At 44.6% G+C, this 22,220-nt stretch overlaps 1 protein-coding gene across 1 annotated transcript in view; it reads right to left on the reverse strand.

Moving 5' to 3' along the window:
• Positions 1 to 22,001, reverse strand: part of LOC128453063 (sodium/calcium exchanger 1) — a gene marked incomplete at its 5' end in the record, with an annotated part of 29,484 nt that extends 7,483 nt beyond the window's left edge. Inside the window, 5 exon segments of the mRNA XM_053435703.1 lie at positions 3,028 to 3,117; positions 3,418 to 3,603; positions 9,987 to 10,086; positions 12,484 to 12,632; positions 21,892 to 22,001. Of these exon segments, the coding sequence (XP_053291678.1) occupies positions 3,028 to 3,117; positions 3,418 to 3,603; positions 9,987 to 10,086; positions 12,484 to 12,632; positions 21,892 to 22,001 (635 nt within the window).
• Between the last annotated feature and the right edge of the window lie 219 nt (positions 22,002 to 22,220).

Consider the following 22,220-nt stretch of genomic DNA (forward strand, 5'->3'; position numbering starts at 1 on the left):
ACGCTGACATCTACAGTGACGAGGAACCACAGTGGGACTGAAGGACCCGCTTCATAAATACAGAACACTTAGAACTATTAATACACAACACTGTGCAAATCCTGTTTTCCACATTTAGATTGAAAACCTTAAATTAGAACCCAGGATCTTTAATCCTGTTTCAGAGTTCCGTCGCTGGCAGCCAGCACGGGACAGAGCTGGTCCGAGATCAGTTACTTCACGAGGATGAGCCTCGGTCTGCAGGGGCAAACAAATCTTGGCCTGACGACTAATCAGCATTGTGCTACTTCAGGCCCCAAATGTCCCTCGGCTTCATGTCTGCCAAGCTGAGCCGCTCCAAAGGGAGGCTCCTCCTGACCGAGCTGAAAGGAGCTTTGGACTCCGAGCCAAGGCCCAACAATGGGCTGTGAGCTGAGAGCACAATGGACAGTTAGTCCTCTTCTCCCTCGCTCACGTCCGGGCCGTCCACTCGCCATTAGTGATTTCTGTCCTCTTGCCTTTAGCTGTCAGACGCAGCTAAAGGAGGATAAAACCTGGAGTGGAGGAGGACGGGAGGTGGAGGAGGACGGGAGGTGGAGGAGGACGGGAGGTGGAGGAGGACGGGAGGTGGAGGAGCTTTGTTGAAGTGGAGGCCGATCTGGACGTGGACAAGAGGACGAGAGGAGGACAGAGAGGACGGACGAGGCAAAGTGCCAACAAGTCCCCAAAAGATAAATCTCCCAAAACACCTTAAAGCTCCGAGGAGCAGCCTGCTGGGCTGAACTGGGTGTGTGTTTGTGTGTCTACTTGTGTATATGTATCTGTGTGTGTTTGTGTGTGCATCAATTAGTCTTTGAGAGCTTGTGTGTCTGATTGAGTGGGTTGGTGCATGTGTGTGTGTGTAAGTGTGGAACAGGTTCCACTCTGCAGCTCCTTATGTGAATGTCAGCCTCCCTCGAGAGTTCACTGCCCTTTTCTTCTGCTTCACTGTCAATCATTCTCTCTCTCTCTCTCTCTCTCTCTCTCTCTCTCTCTCTCTCTCTCTCTCTCTCCTTCTCTCTCTCTCTCTCTCTCTCCTTCTCTCTCTCCTACTCTCTCCATCCTCTGTTGTCTGTTGCTTGACCTGCTGTGCACCACTGATAGAAATCGGACCTTCTACATGTGAGGATCTTCGGTTTTGGCCTTTAGCTCTTGTGACAACAACATGTTGGTCAGAGGGCAAATATTCAGCAGATGCTACGATACAGTCACAAATGATATTGATAGAGATTTATGTTAGAAACTACAGTCACCAGAATCTGAGGAAGGTTTAATAAAAACATATCTGATAGTTAATGGATATTCTGATAATGATTGAGTTGAGTGGTTATTTAGATTATTGATCAATCCACCCACGATGTCTTGATCTGACATCAGTCTTTGATAAAACTTTGATCCCTGAACGTCTTGTCCTGCTGATCTGGAAACGTTCCTGTTGTCCTGAGACCTCCTGATGCACTTTGCTGTGTTCCTGTCTCTGCCTGTGTTGTGTGGATTGTGTGTCTGTCTGTAGTGCACGGCCCCTCGCCCACAGTGCACGGCCCCTCGCCCACACTTCACCTGTCGCTCGGCACCGACAGCTTCTGTTTGTTTCTGAATAAAGACGAATAGTTTGGGACTTTTATCCGTGAATCTGACTCGTGCATTTCAGTTCTTCCAGATCCTGGGTGGTTGAAGAGTCTAAATGTATTTATGGATTTTCCCTCGTCACTCTTTAAATACACTTGAAGTGATGCAGCTCAGATCTTCTGCCTGGAAGCTGAAGTTTCTACCGAGCTCTACCCGGGTTGTGTTCCTCCTCTTCCCTCGCGCGTGTGCATGTGTGTGCGTTCACCAGGGTAACTGTGATAGACGAGGTTAATCATCATGGAACCACAGGATGGGTTTTATTAACTGTAATACACACAGAACTGGAGGTGGGATTCTTTGTGTGAGTGTGTGGGCTGCGGGAGGTTGTGTTAATAAGGCTGAGAGCCTCTGAAAGGCCGAAGCACTTTGTTTCCATCCGGCAGCTACACACATTGTGGTTGTGAGTCTGTGTGTGTGTGTGTGTGGGCATCTTTCTGTGTTCCGCTGGAGTCTGACATGACAAACAGCCCTATGGTAATAACACCCGGTGGCCACAGTATAGGTTTGTGTGTGTGATTATAAGCATGTGTGGGACACCTATGTATGTGTGTGTGTGTGTGTGTGTGTGTGTGTGTGTGTGTGTGTTAGTCAGGAGACTGGGGCCAAGGTTAAAACCCATTTAAGCAGCTGTTGCAGTCGTTGTTCCTGCTCCACGTTCAGAGGATGATTCATGCTGCTGTCTGCAGAGCTGCTTCCTCTAACACAATCCCACACATACAAATACACAGACTGGAAACCACTGGTTCTGTATAATGTCTGAATCTGACCAGAGGAGGCTCACTGCAAACAGGATTCTGTTTCTTCCATCTGCTGTGGAGCGTTTGACTTCACCTCCACTAAACTACAGTTAAGGGATTATTACACCCAGAGCATATTTAGAATATTGTCACGATTCAAGAGATCTGATGATCAAGTCAGTTTTGAAAACATTTCACTTTAGTTCTTTTCTGCAACTTGGCCCCTGCCACACAATGTTCAGTACAAGTTTACATTTAGTTTAACTTTTCTTCTTTCTACATCATATATTATAAACCACGGCTGATTCATTTCATTTGAGTGTTTTTTAAAAGGACACTAACTTTGAAGAGCATTTCATAAACAGTGAGTCTCTTTAGACACTGTAGAAAAGAAATGAGATGAATAAAGCTTCTAAAAACCAAAGCAAAGAATTGAAAATGTCAAAGTGTGAACCCTGAAGTGGATCATTGAGTAACGCACATTCATCTGTAGAGTGAACATCTCTGGGTGTCTCATGCTCATAAAGGCCTTTTGGAGAGAGACAGGTCTTCGATTGAATCTGGCAGAACGCAGCTGGATATTTAATATAAAGCAGAATCATCAGATCCCATGAACAATGAATGTCTGTGCTCACACACTCACCTGGTACAGAGGTTCCCAATGCAACAAAGACCACAGCCGTGACGGAGTCCTTCAGGCCGACGGTGCAGCCGAAGGAGGAGGCGAGGTCCCCTGGAGAGAGAGAGCAGGAGAGAGAGAGCAGGAGCGAGAGAGCAGGAGAGAGAGAGCAGGAGAGAGAGAGCAGGAGAGAGCGTGAGCGATAGAAGACTTGACAAATGAAAAACATCTTTTACAAACTCACGTCTGGAGTTTCTAATGTTTTTACAACATCTAAATAATTCTGTAATGTCCTCCAGCAAGGAGGTTATGTTTTTACAACATCTACTAAGTGCTCGACACAGATGTGATTGCTATGGTCTTCAAAGTGAACTGGTGAACTGGTGAACTGGTGAACTGGTGAACTGGTCGTACCGATGAAGCCGGTGAGCAGGCCGATCATGCATATGGACACCACGAAGCAGGCCCAGCCGTTCCAGTAGTCTGTGGGCGGCACGAAGGCGAACAGAACCTTCCAGAACACGGTGAGGAAGTGCATGACGTAGTCGAAACAGGACGGCAGCTTCTCCTCGCCGCACTCGTCATCGTCATCGTCCTCACCTGCAGGTCAGAAGAGGAAGGAAAGGTCAAAGGTCGAGTTCTGATCGAGCAGCTGGTTAATCTGCCATCGATTTGACCCGATCAGCCCCTCCCTGCTGGGAAAGAGGAGCTCATGGTGAGAGCTGATGTTGTGTGTGTGTGTGTGTGTGTGTGTGTGTGTGTGTAATGTCAGTATCAAAGTGTAATCATAGCCTCAGGACGTGAACAACAGCCAACAACGTCCTGTATGGGTTTGTTGTGTATGTGCTTGTGTGTGTGTGTGTTGATTCTCGTATGTCTACGGAACACGGGGGAATAGTTGAATAATGAATTTCCAATGACTTTTTTCACTCAGTGAAAGTGCAACACACACACACACACACATACAGACACACACACACACACACACACACACACACACATCATTAGCATTCCCTGCGCTCCTGTGCTCGGCTGTGGTTCTGCTCTGTTTCTAAATGAGTGAAGGAGATTACCTGCAACACGCTGACTGGCTGAAAACCAGTGAGAGCCCTGGTCTCTTATTGACTTCACCCAGCGTCTGACCTTGTGAGAACAGGCGATGCATTCTAATCACACACTGACCCAACAGGCATCTGCACTGGGAACTGGGCCTGGTTTGAAGAACCTCCTTCAACCAGCAGGACTGTTTATCTCCCTGAAGCTGCGGCCATGTTTCCCCTTCTGGGGCCTGAGGTGACTCTGTGAATTCATCCTCTAAACGTTAGGCCGCTGAGAAATACACAACGCTCCGGGAGGAAGGTGAAGAAGAGGAAGAGGACAAACAGGACGGGTTTGGCTCCGGCTTGTTTCCTCCAAGAGCAACTTCTCTGTCCTGTCAAACCAGTTGCGGTTGTTTTTCCAAAGTTTCTAATAGAATCCCTCGTCTTCGCCAGCAGCCTCTGAGACCCCCCCCCCCAGCAGCCATCTGACGATCTCCAGGCTCCTCCACTGAGGAGGCTCCAGACGAGGAGACGCACATTCTGGAGCTCGTTAGGACGGCAAGCGATGAGTCGACTCGAAGCTGGTCCACGAGGGTCCAAAGACCAGTTTGTGTCCTACTTTATCTTTAGGTTTTATATTAAACCAGTAAACACATTTATCTTTATTCACTGGATAACTTTCCTATAAGTAAATTCACCCTCAACGTGTTTACTGTGAAGAAATTGAAAATGTAGAAACTGGAACTTAAATAAGAACCAAACTGAGACTCTCTCTCTCTCTCTCTCTCTCTCTCTCTCTCTCTCTCTCCTCTCTCTCTCTCTCTCTCTCTCCCCCCCCCCCCCCTCTCTCTCTCCTCCTGGTCTCTTTATTGTCCTTCAGTCGTCACATTGATAAAGTGATTCTCCAGAAGTCATTTATTACTTCTCTCCCTTTTCATCCTGCGTCGTATTTTGCTGATGTGGCTTTTATGAAACTGAATATTCTCCGAGACCTTTCATGCTTCTTCCCTTTAAATCTTCCTCATCCCTCTAAAACCTTCTGTCACTTTCTAAAGGCCATTGTCAGTGTCACCCCTTTATTCTGTGTGTGTGTGTGTGTGTGTGTGTGTGTGAGAGAGAAATATTCTAGTTTGTATTTATGAGCTGTGGCTGGTCTCCACGCAAAAATGATAAAGATAAGATAAAAGAACAATTTAAATACACATCAACAAACGCTGCCTCATAAACATAATATCACAAATCAAAGGGTAATTAATAAAGAATAAAATCCCTAGAGACAATAAAAGCACGTTTCTCATCTGCAGCTGCGAACATGTTTCCCACTGAGAGACGAAGAGACGTCTCCTCTCACTCGTCTCAGAACCTCCTCCCTGTCCCTCCGGAGTGTGAGTGTGTGTTATCTGCTCGCTGAGCGCTCTCAGGTCAGGCTCTCTCTCTCCAGGCCGCCGGCCGAGCAAGGTGCACGTGCACGAGCGGAGTCTTGCATCACACATATCAAGACTCACACACAGACACACAAACACACACACAGGGTTATGAAACCGATGAGGTCAAACAAGCTCCTATGCAAAATATTACAAAATAAAAACCCTGCAGCACACACAGACCCACACACACACACACACATACACACACACAGACACACACACACACACACACACATATCCTGACCCACAGTGTAACCAGGACAGTGAGCATACAAGCCTATGGGAACTCTAGTGCACTACACACACACCCACTGTTGATGTGCACACACTCTGAATCCCAAACGGAGGCAGGAACATCAGACGCCCCCGGTGCACTGTGGGTAATACCCCCCCCACGCAGCGGAGGGACGCAGCCTGTCACTCATCCCTGCTTCTTCCAGCAGTTATTTACACAGACAATCACATCGGAGTCACAGGAATGAGCCTCAGAAATAAATCTGAGTCACATCTTCAGAGCCTGGTTGGTCTTTTATCAACCTCCCCCCCCCCCCCCTCCTGCTAACAAGTCCACAATCTGATCAGGCTCACACACACACACACACACACACACACACACACACACACTGAGCTGAATCCGTCCTCAATACTCTTTATCCACGCCTCCATGGTACCTGACCCGGTGTGGGACATCAGTTCTGTCCATACCGGCACTACTAACCCCATGAATAACACACACACACACACACACACACACACACACACACACACACACACACACACACACACACACACACACACACACACACACACACACACACACACACACACACACACACACACACACACACACACACACAGAGGAGCAGGTGATGAAGCATTGTGTGGTCTCAGTAATTATAGGGCAGTGGAGTGTGCAGTGGTTGAACATCAATCTCTCTCTCTTTCCTTCACATTTTCTCTCACTCTATCCTAACAATCTCTCTCTCTCTCTTTCTCTCTCTCTCTCTCTCTCTTGATTTCCTTTCCATTGAGTTTTATTCTCTCCATATTGTTTGTGCCTGTCCTCTTACACTAAGTTCTTTAAATATCAGATATTGCTTTAAACTAATAAAATGACACATCACGAGAATCACACAAATAAACAATCTTTTTTATTGTAAAGAGTTGAAACAAACATATATTAAAAATCTACCCAGAGTGCACTTGTGTATTATTTTCATTCCATTTCTATGTGTTAAATAAACACCACGACATTTCATCATCAGCCTGAGATAAGGTTGTGTGATTCCAAACTGATTCAGGATCAGGGAGAGATCGTTATGGTTTACAGAAATTGAAATTGACGCCTGTCTACCGTGTCTTATTCAGGGGCTTTGCTCAGCCGACCATCTTCCTCCTGAATCCTGGGATCAGACCTGATATCAGCCCGTCGATAAGCTCAGTGACTGGGAGGGTCGCTGGCGTCGCCTTCCCAGTCACCTATTCCCAGTCTCCTATTCCCAGTCACCTATGTGTGTTAGGTAATGGTTGGTCATGATCCTCTGACACGCTGAGAATCTGTGACACATTAGAAGAATCATCAGCCTGAGCTGTGAGACCTCCACATCACTACCATCTGACGTCAGACGCCTTGCACAAGACACTGCACTAGTTAGTTTGATCCATGAGATCAATAATCTGACACAGTTTCTGTCTCAAAAGATGAAAATATTGTAATAGTGGAGGATTCTCCATAGTCACTACCAAGTCATCATGTGCAGGTTTGCACCATCTGACCTCAGGTCTGTTTTCTCATTCTGTGTAGTTTCTCTATTCATACAAAATAAAGTACAATGATAACAACACGTCCTCCAGCGTTAACCTTTAAGGTGCGTAGCTTCTTCTACCACACGAAGTCAAACTCAGTGAAAGATACACACGTGATGCTCTTGAGGAATAAAACACATTCAGAATTCAACTCCATCAATCTGCTCAGTAAACTCGTCAGTGTTTGAGAAGGTCACACACACGCGCAGGACCACACATCGACAAACACACAATCCCTCCCTGCCTCTCTGTGAGTTATAGCTGGAGACGAGTCAACACCAGGCACGTAACCAACACAAAAAGACACACAAGAGGGAAATGGGTCAGTGTGCATATGCAACACAACCGCACGCTGACATTTCAGAGGGCTGCAGTGGCAGACTAAATGCAGGTCTCTTACTTTGAAATGAATGTCACAGCAGCACCAGTGCCAAACTGGTATTATGATGTGGGCAAGGAGCCTCTGAAGCTCTTAAATGTCCTCTCATGGACGCGTCCAATCTTCCACTGATTGAAGTGATGGACCGATAAGACAACAACAGACCTTTGGACATGTGTGAGGGTGAAATCATCTCTGGAGGGTTTTTCCAAACACTGACATCTGGATCACTTCAGGAACCAGAACACGGACGAGAGACACAACAAGAGAGATTCTAAATGTCTCCGGTCAGGACGAGGGAATATCTGAGGCTCCTTCGAATTTAAAATCTGGATTCTTATCTTATACGTTTGAGAGGAGATAAGAGAGGGAGGATGACAGAGGGAGGGAGGAGAGGAGGGAGGAGAGGAAGAGGGACAGAGAGTTAAGATAAGTTGGCGCTGGCTTATCACAGTGTATTAAATCCACGACTGTACCAGTGACACCGGCTCTGGACTGGTTCAGGCCCCGGAGCCAGCACAGAGAGGTTAAGCTGCGAAGTGACAGCATGTCTCCTTTTGGGCTCATTGTGTAGGAGTGTGTGTGGCGTCATGTGCACTTGGTCTGAACAAAAGAAGTGTGTGTCTGTGTGTGTGTGTGTGTCAAGTCCACATGCTGCGTCCACAACAACGCCAAAGACCTCAGAGAACAGATGTCTGAGATTATCAGTCTTATCTGTGGAGAGGAGATTTGCTCCTCATCCTCTTTCTTCCTCTCTTTCTTCTCCCACCTTCCAGGTCCCAGCTGTTGAAGCCATTTGGCCAAATTGTTCTTAATAAAATGATTAAAATGGTTTTTTCACATGTGTAATGTTTCATTTCTTTTTCTGCTTTTCCATTCCCCCTCTCCTGCTGTTTGTCCCTCTTTTTCACCCATTGTCTTTATCTCCATCCATCCATCCATCCGTCCATCCATCCATCCATCCATCCATCCATCCATCCATCCATCCATCCATCCGTCCATCCATCCATCCATCCATCCATCCATCCGTCCATCCATCTGTCCATCCATCCATCCATCCATCCATCCATCCATCCATCCATCCATCCATCCATCCATCCATCCATCCATCCATCCATCCATCCGTCCATCCGTCCTGGATCTGTCATTCTCCTCCTCTTTGCCTCCATCATGGTTTCAACACATTTGTGATCCACAGGAGATGTAATTAGTCTGTGACCTCCCTTTAAGTGGGGGAGGTAGATGGAGGGAGTGTGTGTGTGTGTGTGTGTGTGTGTGTGTGTGTGTGTGTGTGTGTGTGTGTGTGTGTGTGTGTGTGTGTGTGTTTGTGTGGGAGAAAACGAGTTAGTGCGATAAATGGCAGAGTGAAAGAGAGTAAAGAAAGTGAAAGGACCAAGGTTGAGAGAATAGTGGAGTCTTTCATTTAATAAACATTATCTTTGTGAATGCAGCTTAAAGGAGTAGTGTGTGTGTGTGTGTGTGTGTGTGTGTGTGTGTGTGTGTGTGTGTGTGGGGGGGGGGGAACATCGTCTCTCCTTCTTCTTCTAACAACCAGGATGTGTAAGCCTCCAATCACTGAGAGTGTGTCTTACAATAAAACCTTATTCTTCAGTGGAAGTTGTACACTCTGCGTTTTAACCACACGCACACACACACACACACACACACACACACACACATACACAAACAAAAACACACACACACACCACTCTGTCAGCCTCGACAAGCTAATCCCAGATAAGAGAGTGGAGACGGGCCTTTTCATTAACGGCATCGGCTCGCCAACAAAGGCTGGCTGACAGGATGAAGCACAAACAGACACACACACTGTACACACACCCACACAGACACACACAGGATGAAGTTACATGAAGGTGCAGTGTTTGAGCGGACCACAGACAAACAGTGCTCTAACAGAAATACAGTTTCAAAGACGGTAGCAGCAGCAAATGAGGAGACTTTGTTTGTCCAGGTAATAATTAATAATTAATATCTGCTTCTCTATTTCCATTCAAACAAACATTTTTGTCCTGATTTAATGGTGATTATAACGTTTCACCTGCATGAGAGATTCATGACAGTGTCCTTAATATTCTGATGAGCTGTGAGAAATAAGCCAGACACAGTTTTCTGTAATAGTTAATAATCAGCACTTCTTCCAAACCTCCTGTTTGTCACGTGGTTGCTGAGCAAACCACACACACACACACACAGTCACCTTCAATATAATATCACATCTGGTCAGTATTGGTCTGCATCAAACCAAACCAGTATGCGTTCGGGTAAACACACACACACAGACACACACACACAGACACACACTGGCCTTACCTGCGCTCACAGTGATGGCCTCTATGAACTGGTCTCTCCAGCTGTTGGTTCCCACCAGCAGAGCCAGGTTGGTCTTCTTGATCAGCTTGTCCACGGTGTTCTGACGAAACACACACGGATCAGAACAGTTAAATATGAGACATCGGTTTATTCACAACAAGATGTAATATGGTTTAATAACGTCACCTTTAATAATGACAAATACAAAACCCCCTTCACATGACATTGTAGGTGAAATGCATCTTGTTCCACTCAGAGTCACACACACACACACACACACACACACACACACACACACAGGTCCAACTCATCTCTGAAACTATTTGACTGAAATATTCAATTACATTATAATTCATGACTGAACCATTCTATCAAAGTCATTTATATGCATTTCCCAGAATCCATCCAGAAACTTATCAATCTCCACAAACTGTTTTGAATGTTTGGCTGCAAAGAATTGATCATAAGGTGTGTGAATATAAAATAACTTTACAGAATGAATGAAGGACAGTTCCATTCATCTTCTGGAGGTTTCATCCTAAACTCCCTCGCTGATACCTCAAATCCTCATTCCTCGTTTCCTTTCCTGTCTCCTTCATTCCCAGTATTTGAGAGTCTTTGTTGTTTTCTTCAAAAGAAACGATGAAGATTGAGATAACACACACACTCAGTCGTGAACACACACTCACATTCACACACACACACACACACACTGTGTAATTAGTGAAGCGGGGGGGATTGCTCCTCGTCTTCTCTCCACTTCAGAGGGAACTGGGTCTAATTGTGTTGAGTGGAGCTCGGGGGTGTAAACACTGTCTCCTGAACGTGGAGTGTTTAGTTAACTCTCCTCTTCTCCCTGAGTTCATCCCTTCAGACTCAGATGGACTGGTGTGGGCGTGTTTCTGCAGTACAACCAGTATGTGGTGCTATAGTTCCCAGGCTGAGGGCCACAGACCCTATAAATACCCATAATCCAATGCACCAAGATAAATCTCCTTCTCTCCCTCCACTGGAACCATCTTTCTCACTCGAGTGACATCTCCTCCGAGGACACACCTCCCTCCCACGTCTCTGCTCCATCAGCAGATGATCCTCCTTTTTGTTTGTGAAGCTCAAATTGTGTTGTTTTTACAGTGTGGGTCAATCAGGACGTAAACATCAGGTGTGAGTGGGGAACAGACGCTCGTTCTGTCAACATCACTTCTTACACACAGATACATAATGATAAATAACAACTTAAGAATCTCACAACGTCTAATACATGTGTCGTAGTCAGAGGAGAATCTGTTTCTTTGACTTCATCACTGACAGAGACAGTGATCGACGTATAACTCCTTTCTGTGTGTGTCTGTGTGTGTCTGTGTGTGTCTCTGTGTGTCTGTGTGTGTCTGTCTTATAACCCTCTGGTGTATTCAGACCTAATGGGAGGTGAATTTTAGAAGCAGAGCTTTTCTAAGTCGGTGGAAAGACGCTGATTGAGGAGAATTGACCCTGAGACGCGTGAACTGGAGCGAAGACGTGAACGTGTGAGATGAAAATGAGGCGTTACAACTCGACTCCAACAGACACACACACACACACACACACACACACACACACACACTCTTCTCTTCTGTTTCCACATCTGTCTGCTTTCATTCAGAGGAACTGACTTGTGTTTTCATTTTAATTTGAAAGGAAAAGATTCAACTTCAAAGTGCCACATTTATGAATTTAATATACTTTTCTGTTTCTCCCTCAATCTGTTATATCAGACTCTCACAGCGCTACACACACACACACACACACACAGAAACATACACACACACACACACACCAACTTTATTGAACAAAACTACTTGACAAAGTGCAGCGTCCTGTCAAGTGGCGAGCTATTACTGGGTGTTATTAACTGTCTGTCTACAGTGAGTGTGTAGGTGGAGTGGCAGCCAGGAACATGCATTAACACACAAACACACACACACACACACACACACAATGTAGCAGTGATGGTAATTACTGTACACGCTGATCTTAAGAGACTGCGTGGGAGAGGGGAAAAGCGAGGAGACGACACACAACAATTACACAATCATGTATCAGAAAGCCTGCGAGTGTGTAATGTGTGATAGGAGGTGGTTTTGTGTCGTTGTGTTGTTTTAATTTCTGCATCAGTAACATGCAAATTAAAGCTTATTATCAGTGAGAGCTGATTTTGTTTTGGGAGAGAATTCGTCCTTTTGTCGAGTCGTTCTTCATTCAGTGTTTCAGGAGCGTTAATAAGTTCCTGTTCACACTAATGATCTCGTCAACACACACACACACACACACACACACACACACACACACACACACAGTTTGAAGCCACTCAAATGGAGATCATTAGGGAAATTAAATATCCACAGTAATGAAGGTGTAAAAGTGTCATTAAAATACATAAACAATACGACTTTAACATGAATTCGACTGCACAACAATCTGTCCTGGTGGATCCTCCTCAGCTCAACTGGTCTCTCACCTTGAACTCGTACGACTCCTCGATGATGATCTCCAGCTTCACGTGGTCTCCCAGCATCGGCCGGCCCATCTCAGCGATGCGCCGCTCTTCATCGTCTTTTCCTGTCAGCGCTTCTTCCTCCTCCTCCTCCTCCTCCTTCGGCTTGTCTTCTGAAAACACAACAAGCAGCGGCGTCACCAGGGGAGAGCGGCCGGACGGGCAGGGCCAGGTGAAGGTTTGAGATCTGATTGGACTGAAGCTCCAGCAGAGAAACCTTCAGTGTTTCCAGAGCTGCAGCTTCTTTGAGGGATTTAACGTCAGAGGATGAAGTGTGAGAAGCTGACAGAGCAAACTGAGGCTAGTTCAGTGGAAGTGATCAGTGAGAGCAGAGAAAACCATGCAGACATCTCCTGCCACACTCACACTGTGTGTTAGTGTGTGTGTGTGTGTGTGTGTGTGTGTGTGTGTGTGTGTCGTCTTGTTAAATTTGATTAAAATCCGACTGGTGGGACTTTGTTCTAAATGTGGAGACGACATCCGTCCTGCTGGGACAGTAACTGTCAATTTGAGTCGAGTGCTGTGGACCCAGCAGTGTGGGTTCATTTTTAATTTTTATGTGTAGTGACAGTTTCCCATCTGCCCACTGTAGTTTCATAACCTTAGTATTACAGTGCTGGGACCCCCCCCCCCCTTTCTTTAAACCAACCACTGGTGTTTAACACACCAGATTTTGTCTGATTGTATTTGGACGTCAACACAGTGGATTATTAAAGTGAACAGATTAATTAGAATCATGTCAAGCAGAGTTTGTTTATAAAGACAGACGCCGTGTCTGATCAGGGGGTGGAGCCTCAGCAAAGTCCCGCCCACACACGCGTTCGACCAATCGTAACTCAGTCTCGGCTGTCAATCAACACGTTTCACACTGTTTCTTTTGTATAAAATAACTAATTAAAACCAAACTTACCAGAAACAAGACACCTGTGATAAGAACCACCTTAAATAACAGTAAACCTAAATTCTACGTCCACTAACACGGTGGAGGCGGGGTTTAGATCCTGTACTGCAGCCAGCCACCAGGTGGCGATCAACACGCTTTGGATTCACTTTTGAAGATCTGACATCTTTAAGTAAAGTCTCTGGTTAAAAAATGAAACGATGAAATGTAAAAGTAAAAGAAGATATTTGTAAATCTGACGTTTGGCACTTGGTGAATTAATCTGTCAATTTACTTAAATTCAGTTTACACAGTTCAATCATTTCCACGAGTATTAATATGTGTTATAATAAAATATACTTCCAGTTCCTCCATCACCTCATATCCCTCTATCTGCCACAGCCACCCCCCCTCCCCTCCTCTTCTCATCTTCTCTCCATTTCTTTATGGTGTGTGTGTCTGTGTGTGTGTGTGTGTGTGAGTCCATGATTGAAATTCACTGTCGAGTGTGAACTCACTGCTGGGATCAAAGAGAGAGAGAGTGAGAGGGAGAAAGGCCGAGATCAAAATATCCATGGGGGGGGGGTATGGTTATCCATGCTATTGCCTTTCATTACAGTGCAGTGCATTGTGGGTCTGCACCAGCTCATTGGTCATTTGTTCCCCTCAGTTGAGTTACTTTGTGGAGCTTATGGGTCACACACACACACACACACACACACACACACACACACACACACACACACACACACACACACACACACACACACACACACACACACACACACACATACACACACACACACACACAGACACACACACAAAGCACCAGAGGCTGCAGCAGCAGAGACAAACGTCATGTAGGTGAGACGTTGTTAAGACGAGTCGATAATAACTCCAGCTGATATTTAATAGCAGGTTTTTTCCTTCTACAGCCTCTATTGAAGTAATGTTTGTATTTTAACATACAAACTAATATTATCAAACCATACACTGTAAATAAAGATGGACGACTAATGGCTCCCCAAAGGTTTAGCCAAATTATAAATATATAAATCATACTTCACATATAGAGTTCGATGTAAATTTTCCACATGAAGTGAAGATCTTTCCCATGAAGCTTCAGGTCCAGTAGCACTGAGCTACTGGTGTGACTGTGGTGAACTGGTTCACTCATTCACTAATAAAACCACAGTGAGCAGCTACTTCCTGTTGCGTGTTTTACAAACCTCACACACATGTTCACTTGGACCGACTGCTGGGAATCGCACATCACTCGCCCTTCAACACTCTCGTTCACTCACTCCAATTAACACTGAATGGGATTCACACACCAGTACAACCCAGCCCATTACACACCATGTAATTGTGATTTAATGAACTCCATTAACAGCCTGCACCAAACCTCACGTGGGAAGAGGACGACCCTGCAGTGTGCTTGTTAGCTACACCCCCCCCCCCCCCCCTGTGTGTGTACATATGTGTGTGTATGTGTGTGTTGGACGTTTACTATGGGCCCCTGGTGGCTGCCTGCAGTGTTGGTCATAAACCCCACTCATCCGTGTTAGTGGTCGGGACATGGACATGTTAAAGATGATTTCTGTCTCTTTAGGTGGTTTCAAATCTGGTTTTAATTAATAACGAATTTGATATTATAAAACTGGTGAAACATCGACAGCTGAGACTGACGACACCGTGGGTTCAATCCCCTGATTTCAACTTTGCAGACTCAGGCTCCAAAAGGACAAGATGGTCGCGTGCGGATGTGAAACGTTCTTAATCATCCGTCTCAGAACTGTGCACGCGTACAGACCTCACCTTTTCAAAGGGTAAAGGTCGGACTGAGGCCTTTAGTTGAGATGGTTAATGTTACATCACGGGGCTGAAGAATATGTGTGTGTGTAAATGGACCTGACAGAGGTTAATGTCACGATGGAAGAAGCTGGATCCCGTCAGTCCCTGAACCATTTATCATCCTGATTGCTTCTGGTGAACTTCTCTCCTTTGCAGCTCCGCTCATCATCCAGAGAAATATCACTGAAGTCTGAGAATCCAACATCACAGGAGAATTGAATTTGCTTTTATATCAGGGACCTTCTTCCTGCATTTATTTTGAAAATCTGTGCACTGTCCTTTTACATGTTGTTTTGTATCATAACCTTTATCAATCTTTTATTTTCTCTTTCATCTGCTTTCATTTCAACCTCTTTCTTTAAATCTCTGACTCATATTCCTCTTCACTTATTCACTGATTCACTTTCAGCTCTAATGAGCAAACAACAACAAAGGAAGCTCAGTGTTTATTCACTTCACAACATAATAAGTCAATTTAATTCTCCGTGGTTCTTTGTGAAGTGAGTTCATGAGGAGCACCTGTAGCGTCTCTCCTCCATTAGTCGTCATTAGTTTTAATTCAATTAGGAACATGTTTTAAGTATTTCATCTTGTCCTCTCTCTCATTCCCAGGACGTCTTTCCAACTCGTCCCTTGTTGAAGTCTCAGTTTGCAGGAAACTGTTTCTTTATCTCCGTCTGTTCCAACATCTTTCAATACGAGCTGACAGATGTGTGTGAGTGTGTGTGTGGTATTTCACACCTTGTCATGCTTTTGATAAAGTCCCCATTTCCACAGAGGGGATGGAAGGTGACAGAAAGACGAGGGGAGGGAGGGAGGACATAGGTGGAGGACAAAGGGTGAGGAGGAAGGAAGGAAAGACGGCGAACTACCAACAGAGAAGAGACGAGGACGGAGCAGAGGATTCGTACATGTAAGATGGATTCAGGCTCCATCAGAGGAGGGAGGAGAGAGGGGGGGGGGGGGGGGGGGGGGTCTCTGCAGCCTGCCAATGAATAAAGAGAAGAGGAGGAGCGGAGGGATAAACCTCTGCCCTGTGTAGAGGAGGTGATGAGCAGATGGAGGGAGGAAGAAGACAGGGGGGGAGACAGGAGACGACCTGACCTTTGACAGGATTAAACAGGACAGCAGGAGACGAGAGGAAGAGGAAGAAGCTGCTGTTACACTGTCTCACAGGAGGAAGAGGAGAGAGGACAAGGGGAACTTTTAAAGACTTGACAGGTTTTTAACTCGTCCTATTTGTCCTCCAGAGGGGAGGAGACGAGAGGAGAGGGGAGGGGAGGAAGAGGAGAGGAAGAGGAGAGGATGGCGTAATGAAGACAAAGGGGTGAGGACAGAGAAGAGAGGGAAGATGTTAGGTAACGAGTGAAGAGGAAATGAAGAGGCAGTAGATGAGAGGAGAGGAAATATTTACACAAACTCAAGATGTGCATGAGGAGGGGATGATGAGGATGAAGGGTGGATGAGTAAAGGGAAAGAAGATAATAAGGTAAAGAAGAGAGAGGAAGAGGAGCAGAGGTAAGAGGGGGGAGGGATGAAGAGGAAGGAAAGGTGGACGAGACGAGGAGGAGAAGATTCCCGCTCTTTATTGTCATATCAACAAAGGTGATTGGAAATTGTGTTGGTTCAGCTCTAGAAAATCTAAACACAACATAATCTAATAAAAAGTTATCTTATCCAAACTGATCTAATCTTCCTCTGTCTCATCATCTTTGTATTTATTTACTGCTAAAATCACTCAACAGGGATATTAACTCCCAAAGATCATGAGTCATGACTAATGTGATGCTGACATCTGCATATTCCTATAATAAAAACAATAATTTACAATGTTTGGTGATTTGCTTAATGGGAAAGTTAATGATACCATTACACAACTCGTCTTTAAAACATGTCACTAATGTTGTTTACTCTTGTATAATCATGTATATGTGTATATGCATGTATATATATACACACAGTATATATTTACACAGTATATACAGTGTATAGGAGCTGATGCAGAGACTGGAGGTGAACATGGTGACGTCTGTTGGAGTGATGAACACACAATGTCTCTAAATAACAGTCGTGGGTAATGACAGCTTTAATGAGCAGGTTTGTACTGTTACATAACCAACACACATGTTTATGTAGTGATACACACACACACACACACACACACACACACACACACACACACACACACACACACACACACACACACAGACACACAAAGGACAGCGAGAGGACACAAGGAAAGAGGAGAGGACACTGCTGCCAGACAGTATCTGTCACACACAGATACGTTAGTTCATGCGTGTGCTCACATTTTGTGATGTGTGTTGCTGTATTGACGTGCCTCTGCGTGTTGGACACTGTCGTCCTGCGTGTGAGGACACACGGGGGTCGTCACCCTCTGCAGGGCGCGTGTGTTTTTAGCTGCTTTCCCTCTCAGCGCTGTTCCTTCCTCACGCTGCACCCCCCGCCCCCCCGGCTGCGAGTGAACTCCCCTGACCCCCGAGGCTCCTCTGCACCAACATCACACAAACTCTGCAACAGGCAGGAGCTTCTACAAACGGGGAAGTGAGTCCAAGATGCATCTCTGTTTCTTAAAAGAAGAGAAATCGACTCAGCAACAACAACAACAACAACAACAACCGCCCAAAGACCGAGGATCTGTCTCCAACTGCAAATACCAGATATCAGGCTTCAGCTGCGCAAACACACCAGAGCAAGTTCACACCTGCTCTCCGGAGGCTGCTGAAAGACATTCTAGGACATGGACGAGAACTCGGACAGAAATAGAAGAGCATGAATGAAATAGGTTAATGGAAAAGAAAATCACAAGCTTCTTCTTCTTCTCTCCCCACAAACGGTGCTACCAGGGATCCTCTGTGAGGGAGGAGGGAGACTGCCATGGGTTTTATATTAGTGAAGCTTATCTATCTATCTATCTATCTATCTATCTATCTATCTATCTATCTATCTATCTACTGTCAATATATCTACTATCAATATATCTACTATCCATCTATCTACTATCTATCTATCTATCTATCTATCTATCTATCTATCTATCTACTATCAATATATCTACTATCAATATATCTATCTATCTATCTATCTACTATCTATCTATCTATCTATCTATCTATCTATCTATCTATCTATCTATCTATCTACTATCAATATATCTACTATCAATATATCTACTATCAATCTATCTACTATCAATATATCTACTATCAATCTATCTATCTATCTATCTATCTATCTATCTATCTATCTATCTATCTATCTATCTATCTATCTACCGACCTACCTACCTACGTACCTACCTATCTACTATCTATCTATCTATCTATCTATCTATCTATCTATCTATCTATCTATCTACTATCTATCTATCTATCTATCTATCTATCTATCTATCTACCGACCTACCTACCTACGTACCTACCTATCTACTATCTACCTATCTACTATCTATCTATCTATCTATCTATCTATCTATCTATCTATCTATCTATCTATCTACTATCTATCTATCTACCTATCTACTATCTATCTATCTATCTATCTATCTATCTATCTATCTATCTGTTTATCTATCTACCGACCGACCTACCTACGTACCTACCTATCTACTATCTACTATCTATCTATCTATCTATCAATCAATCTATCTATCTATCTATCTATCTATCTATCAATCAATCTATCTATCTATCTATCTATCTATCTATCAATCTATCCATTGATCTATTTATCTACCATATTTTATACAGAACAGTATACATATAAATGTCAGTAACATGGAGCAATGAGAATTACCTATGAACTTAGAGTTTTAATGTTGATCCGTGGCCCATCCACTAACATGGAGGAGGCGCAGGATGGCCTATGACTGCTGCTCGCCATCAGGGGGCGATCAAGACACTTTGGCCTCACTTTAGGGGGGGGGGGGGGCTGTCCTTTTGAAACAGTCTGCTATCAATTAAATTCACATATTTCCGGTTCTCGTTCACGTCAAAAAGCTACAAGACAAATTACTGATCCACACTTCATGTTCTTTTCCATCTCACTCCACAATGTGTCACTCCTCATGTTGGTCAGAACATTGATCAACAGCCAAACAGCTGAATGGAACAAGGACAAGACAGGAACCGAACATGAGGCTTCATCCTGGCTCGGAGGAACCTCCCTAACATCTGAGGTCCTGGTTTGATAGAAGATGAAACAGGAGCTCACGGAGCCGACCCTCTTCTCTCCGTTCCTACGCTTCCTGGACGTTAAAGTGCTTTTCTGGAATCAGCTTCTCTCTGGAATCACAACTGGGACGTGAATCAACGGAGAGGGAACGAGGCTGCTTGGTTTCCAGCTGCCGTCTCTGGGGCAGGATCCTGAAGGCCCATTTGAAATGTGTTGGTTTGTGTCAGGGAAAGAAATCGATTCTACATGAATGATTCTCTCTGTGCGTCAGGTCTGTGTGACAAGAGTGTGATTAACTGAAAGCACAGCGTCAGTAGAACACTAACGTAGAACCAGAGTCATTAGAGCTGATCCCAGACAAGCACTGGAAACAAGAAGACACGACAGAGACGTGGACTTGGAAAGACAACGAGACTTGAGAGCTTCTATAAGATCTGATATCATGTGTTTATCTGAAGCTGGACTGATCTGCTACGACCTGAGAGAGACTCACCACAGCAGCTCATAAACCAGTCATTAGCCCCAACACTGTGTGTGTGTGTGTGTCTGTGTGTGTTTGTGTTTCCCGGAGGTGTGTTTGATCTCCTGACTGTGATGATGTGATGTCCAGTCCTTATCTCTCATCCCCTCATCACTAAAAGCACTGCTGATGGCTGGCAGATATAAACTGCTGTGTGTGTCTGTGTGGCTTTGTGTGTATTTGTGTTTTTGTGTGTGTGTGTGTGTGTGAGAGTTTAAATCAAAGTGTTTTCCTTTCTGATTCATTTTTTCAACATAAACGGCAATTTGCTTTAAAATGTACCAAACTATTATGTTATTGATCTAAATGCACACGTGAAGAAGAGGAGGGGGATGAGTGGCTCCAACGAGATAATGGATAAACACAATGGAAACTGATGCACAGACACACACACACACACACACACACACACATTTAACCTTTCAAACACACAGATTTAAACCTGATCATGCACTGACACTATGTGAGTATTTATCTTTTAGATTAGAAACAAGTAAAAATCAGTTTAAAGAAAGATGAAGACAGACTTGAGGGTAAATCTGCTGCACACAACATCTGGACCGATACTAACACACTATCAACACAACCAGGATCTGTAATAATTGGTGGGTTTCATGGTCTGTTATGGTTTTATGAATTGTTTGTGAAGTGGTTTTTAAATCATAAATTAATCAGCACATTTTAAATTGAATCTGCTCTTTAATAATCGTCCATCAGGGAGAATCAGCAGAGATTAGAGCTCGAGGTGTTTTTTAGGAAAGAGGAAAAAGAGGAGACACAAGTTTTCATCTGCAAATCATCCAGTCGTTGAACCTGAGCGACTCTTTGTTTAGTTATGAACTATAATTAAACTTAACAAATTTAATTTGCGAGTCATGTTTTGATTAATTTGAGCAGAAATTTGGTTTTATATTCAAATCAGAAGCAGATGATGCCTCTGGGTAACAACACTTCAGTTCTTATTATGTCTGTGATGCAATTTGCCTGAAACTCTTCATCAACACAATGATATTTCTGTGCTGCTGGTTATTACTTCCTCATTAGTATTATGGGCTTCGAGGTTTCTTTAGCAGGAAGTGATCACAGCCACACCCACAGTGAGCGTCCTCCAGCTGCATGGGGACAGCGTGAAGAGACATGTTCACCTGCAGAGATCAGAGGACGAGGGGGAAACGAGAGAACAGGGCGGAGCAGAAGAAAGGAGAGGACAGGAGAGGACAGGTGTGAGTCCAATGAGCAGACGTCTGAGGAGAAGCAAAGGAGGAAATCCAGAGAGGTGGAGAAAGGAGAAAGTCTCCGGTGTGTTCCTGAATCCAGAATCAACAGGCCTGTGGAGACGCTCTGTGTCGTGTCCCCTGAGACGCTCTGTGTCGTGTCCCCTGAGACGTGTGATGTGTCCTCGTGGACGAGGCCCTGTGCTTCTTATCAGGTGTTTTATTAAATTATGATTCATGTTAGCACAGCATCTCACCCACCTGTCCACGCTCCCTCTTCTCTATATATTAATGCTTTACTTCATCCTTCAGTGTTTCAGTCGCTCTCTACATCCTAACTGACACCTAATATCTATAATCTAATATATATAATCTCCAATCTATAATCTATAATCTATATGTTTAAACCCACAAACTTTTACCCTAAATGTTCTGTTCTTATTTTCTGTGTGTTGTGACCATGAATATTAAATCTTGAGCTGTGGATTATGGGTGAGATAGTTGTTTCTACAGATTATATATATATATATACTGAATGATAATTAATTATAGATGCAGATGCATACGTGAACATACACATCAGCATCAACCAGGATTAAATACTTCATGAGCTGCAGTGAGGGTGAATGTGTTGTGTCAGTGATTTCTGGGCTCGGCCTGTTGACTCAGGATCACTAGGGTGTGTTCTCTGTGCTGATTGGCTGTCACACCTGTCTGCTCCTTCCTGCTGCGTCTCCATTGGGGGGTTTCGAGCAGAACGTAGAAGGAGGACTGCTTATTGTACACCTCCCGGTCTAAGATCCTAACGCTTAGGGTCTTCCTGTATGGGACACACACACACACACACACAGAGGGGGGTGGTAAATGCATGCAATGGTAAACAAAACAACACAGCATTATGTCCACAAAAAACACACACACACACACACACACAGGAAGTGGAGGGGCGGGCGTGGTGAGATGAGGTGATCCACAAGCTGCTGCATGTTCAAGGAGACGTCAGGAGGAGCAGGAGAAAGAGATCCTGTCCTCCTGAGCG

Source organism: Pleuronectes platessa, chromosome 12 (genome assembly GCF_947347685.1).
Source record: "Pleuronectes platessa chromosome 12, fPlePla1.1, whole genome shotgun sequence".
NCBI lineage: Eukaryota > Metazoa > Chordata > Actinopteri > Pleuronectiformes > Pleuronectidae > Pleuronectes > Pleuronectes platessa.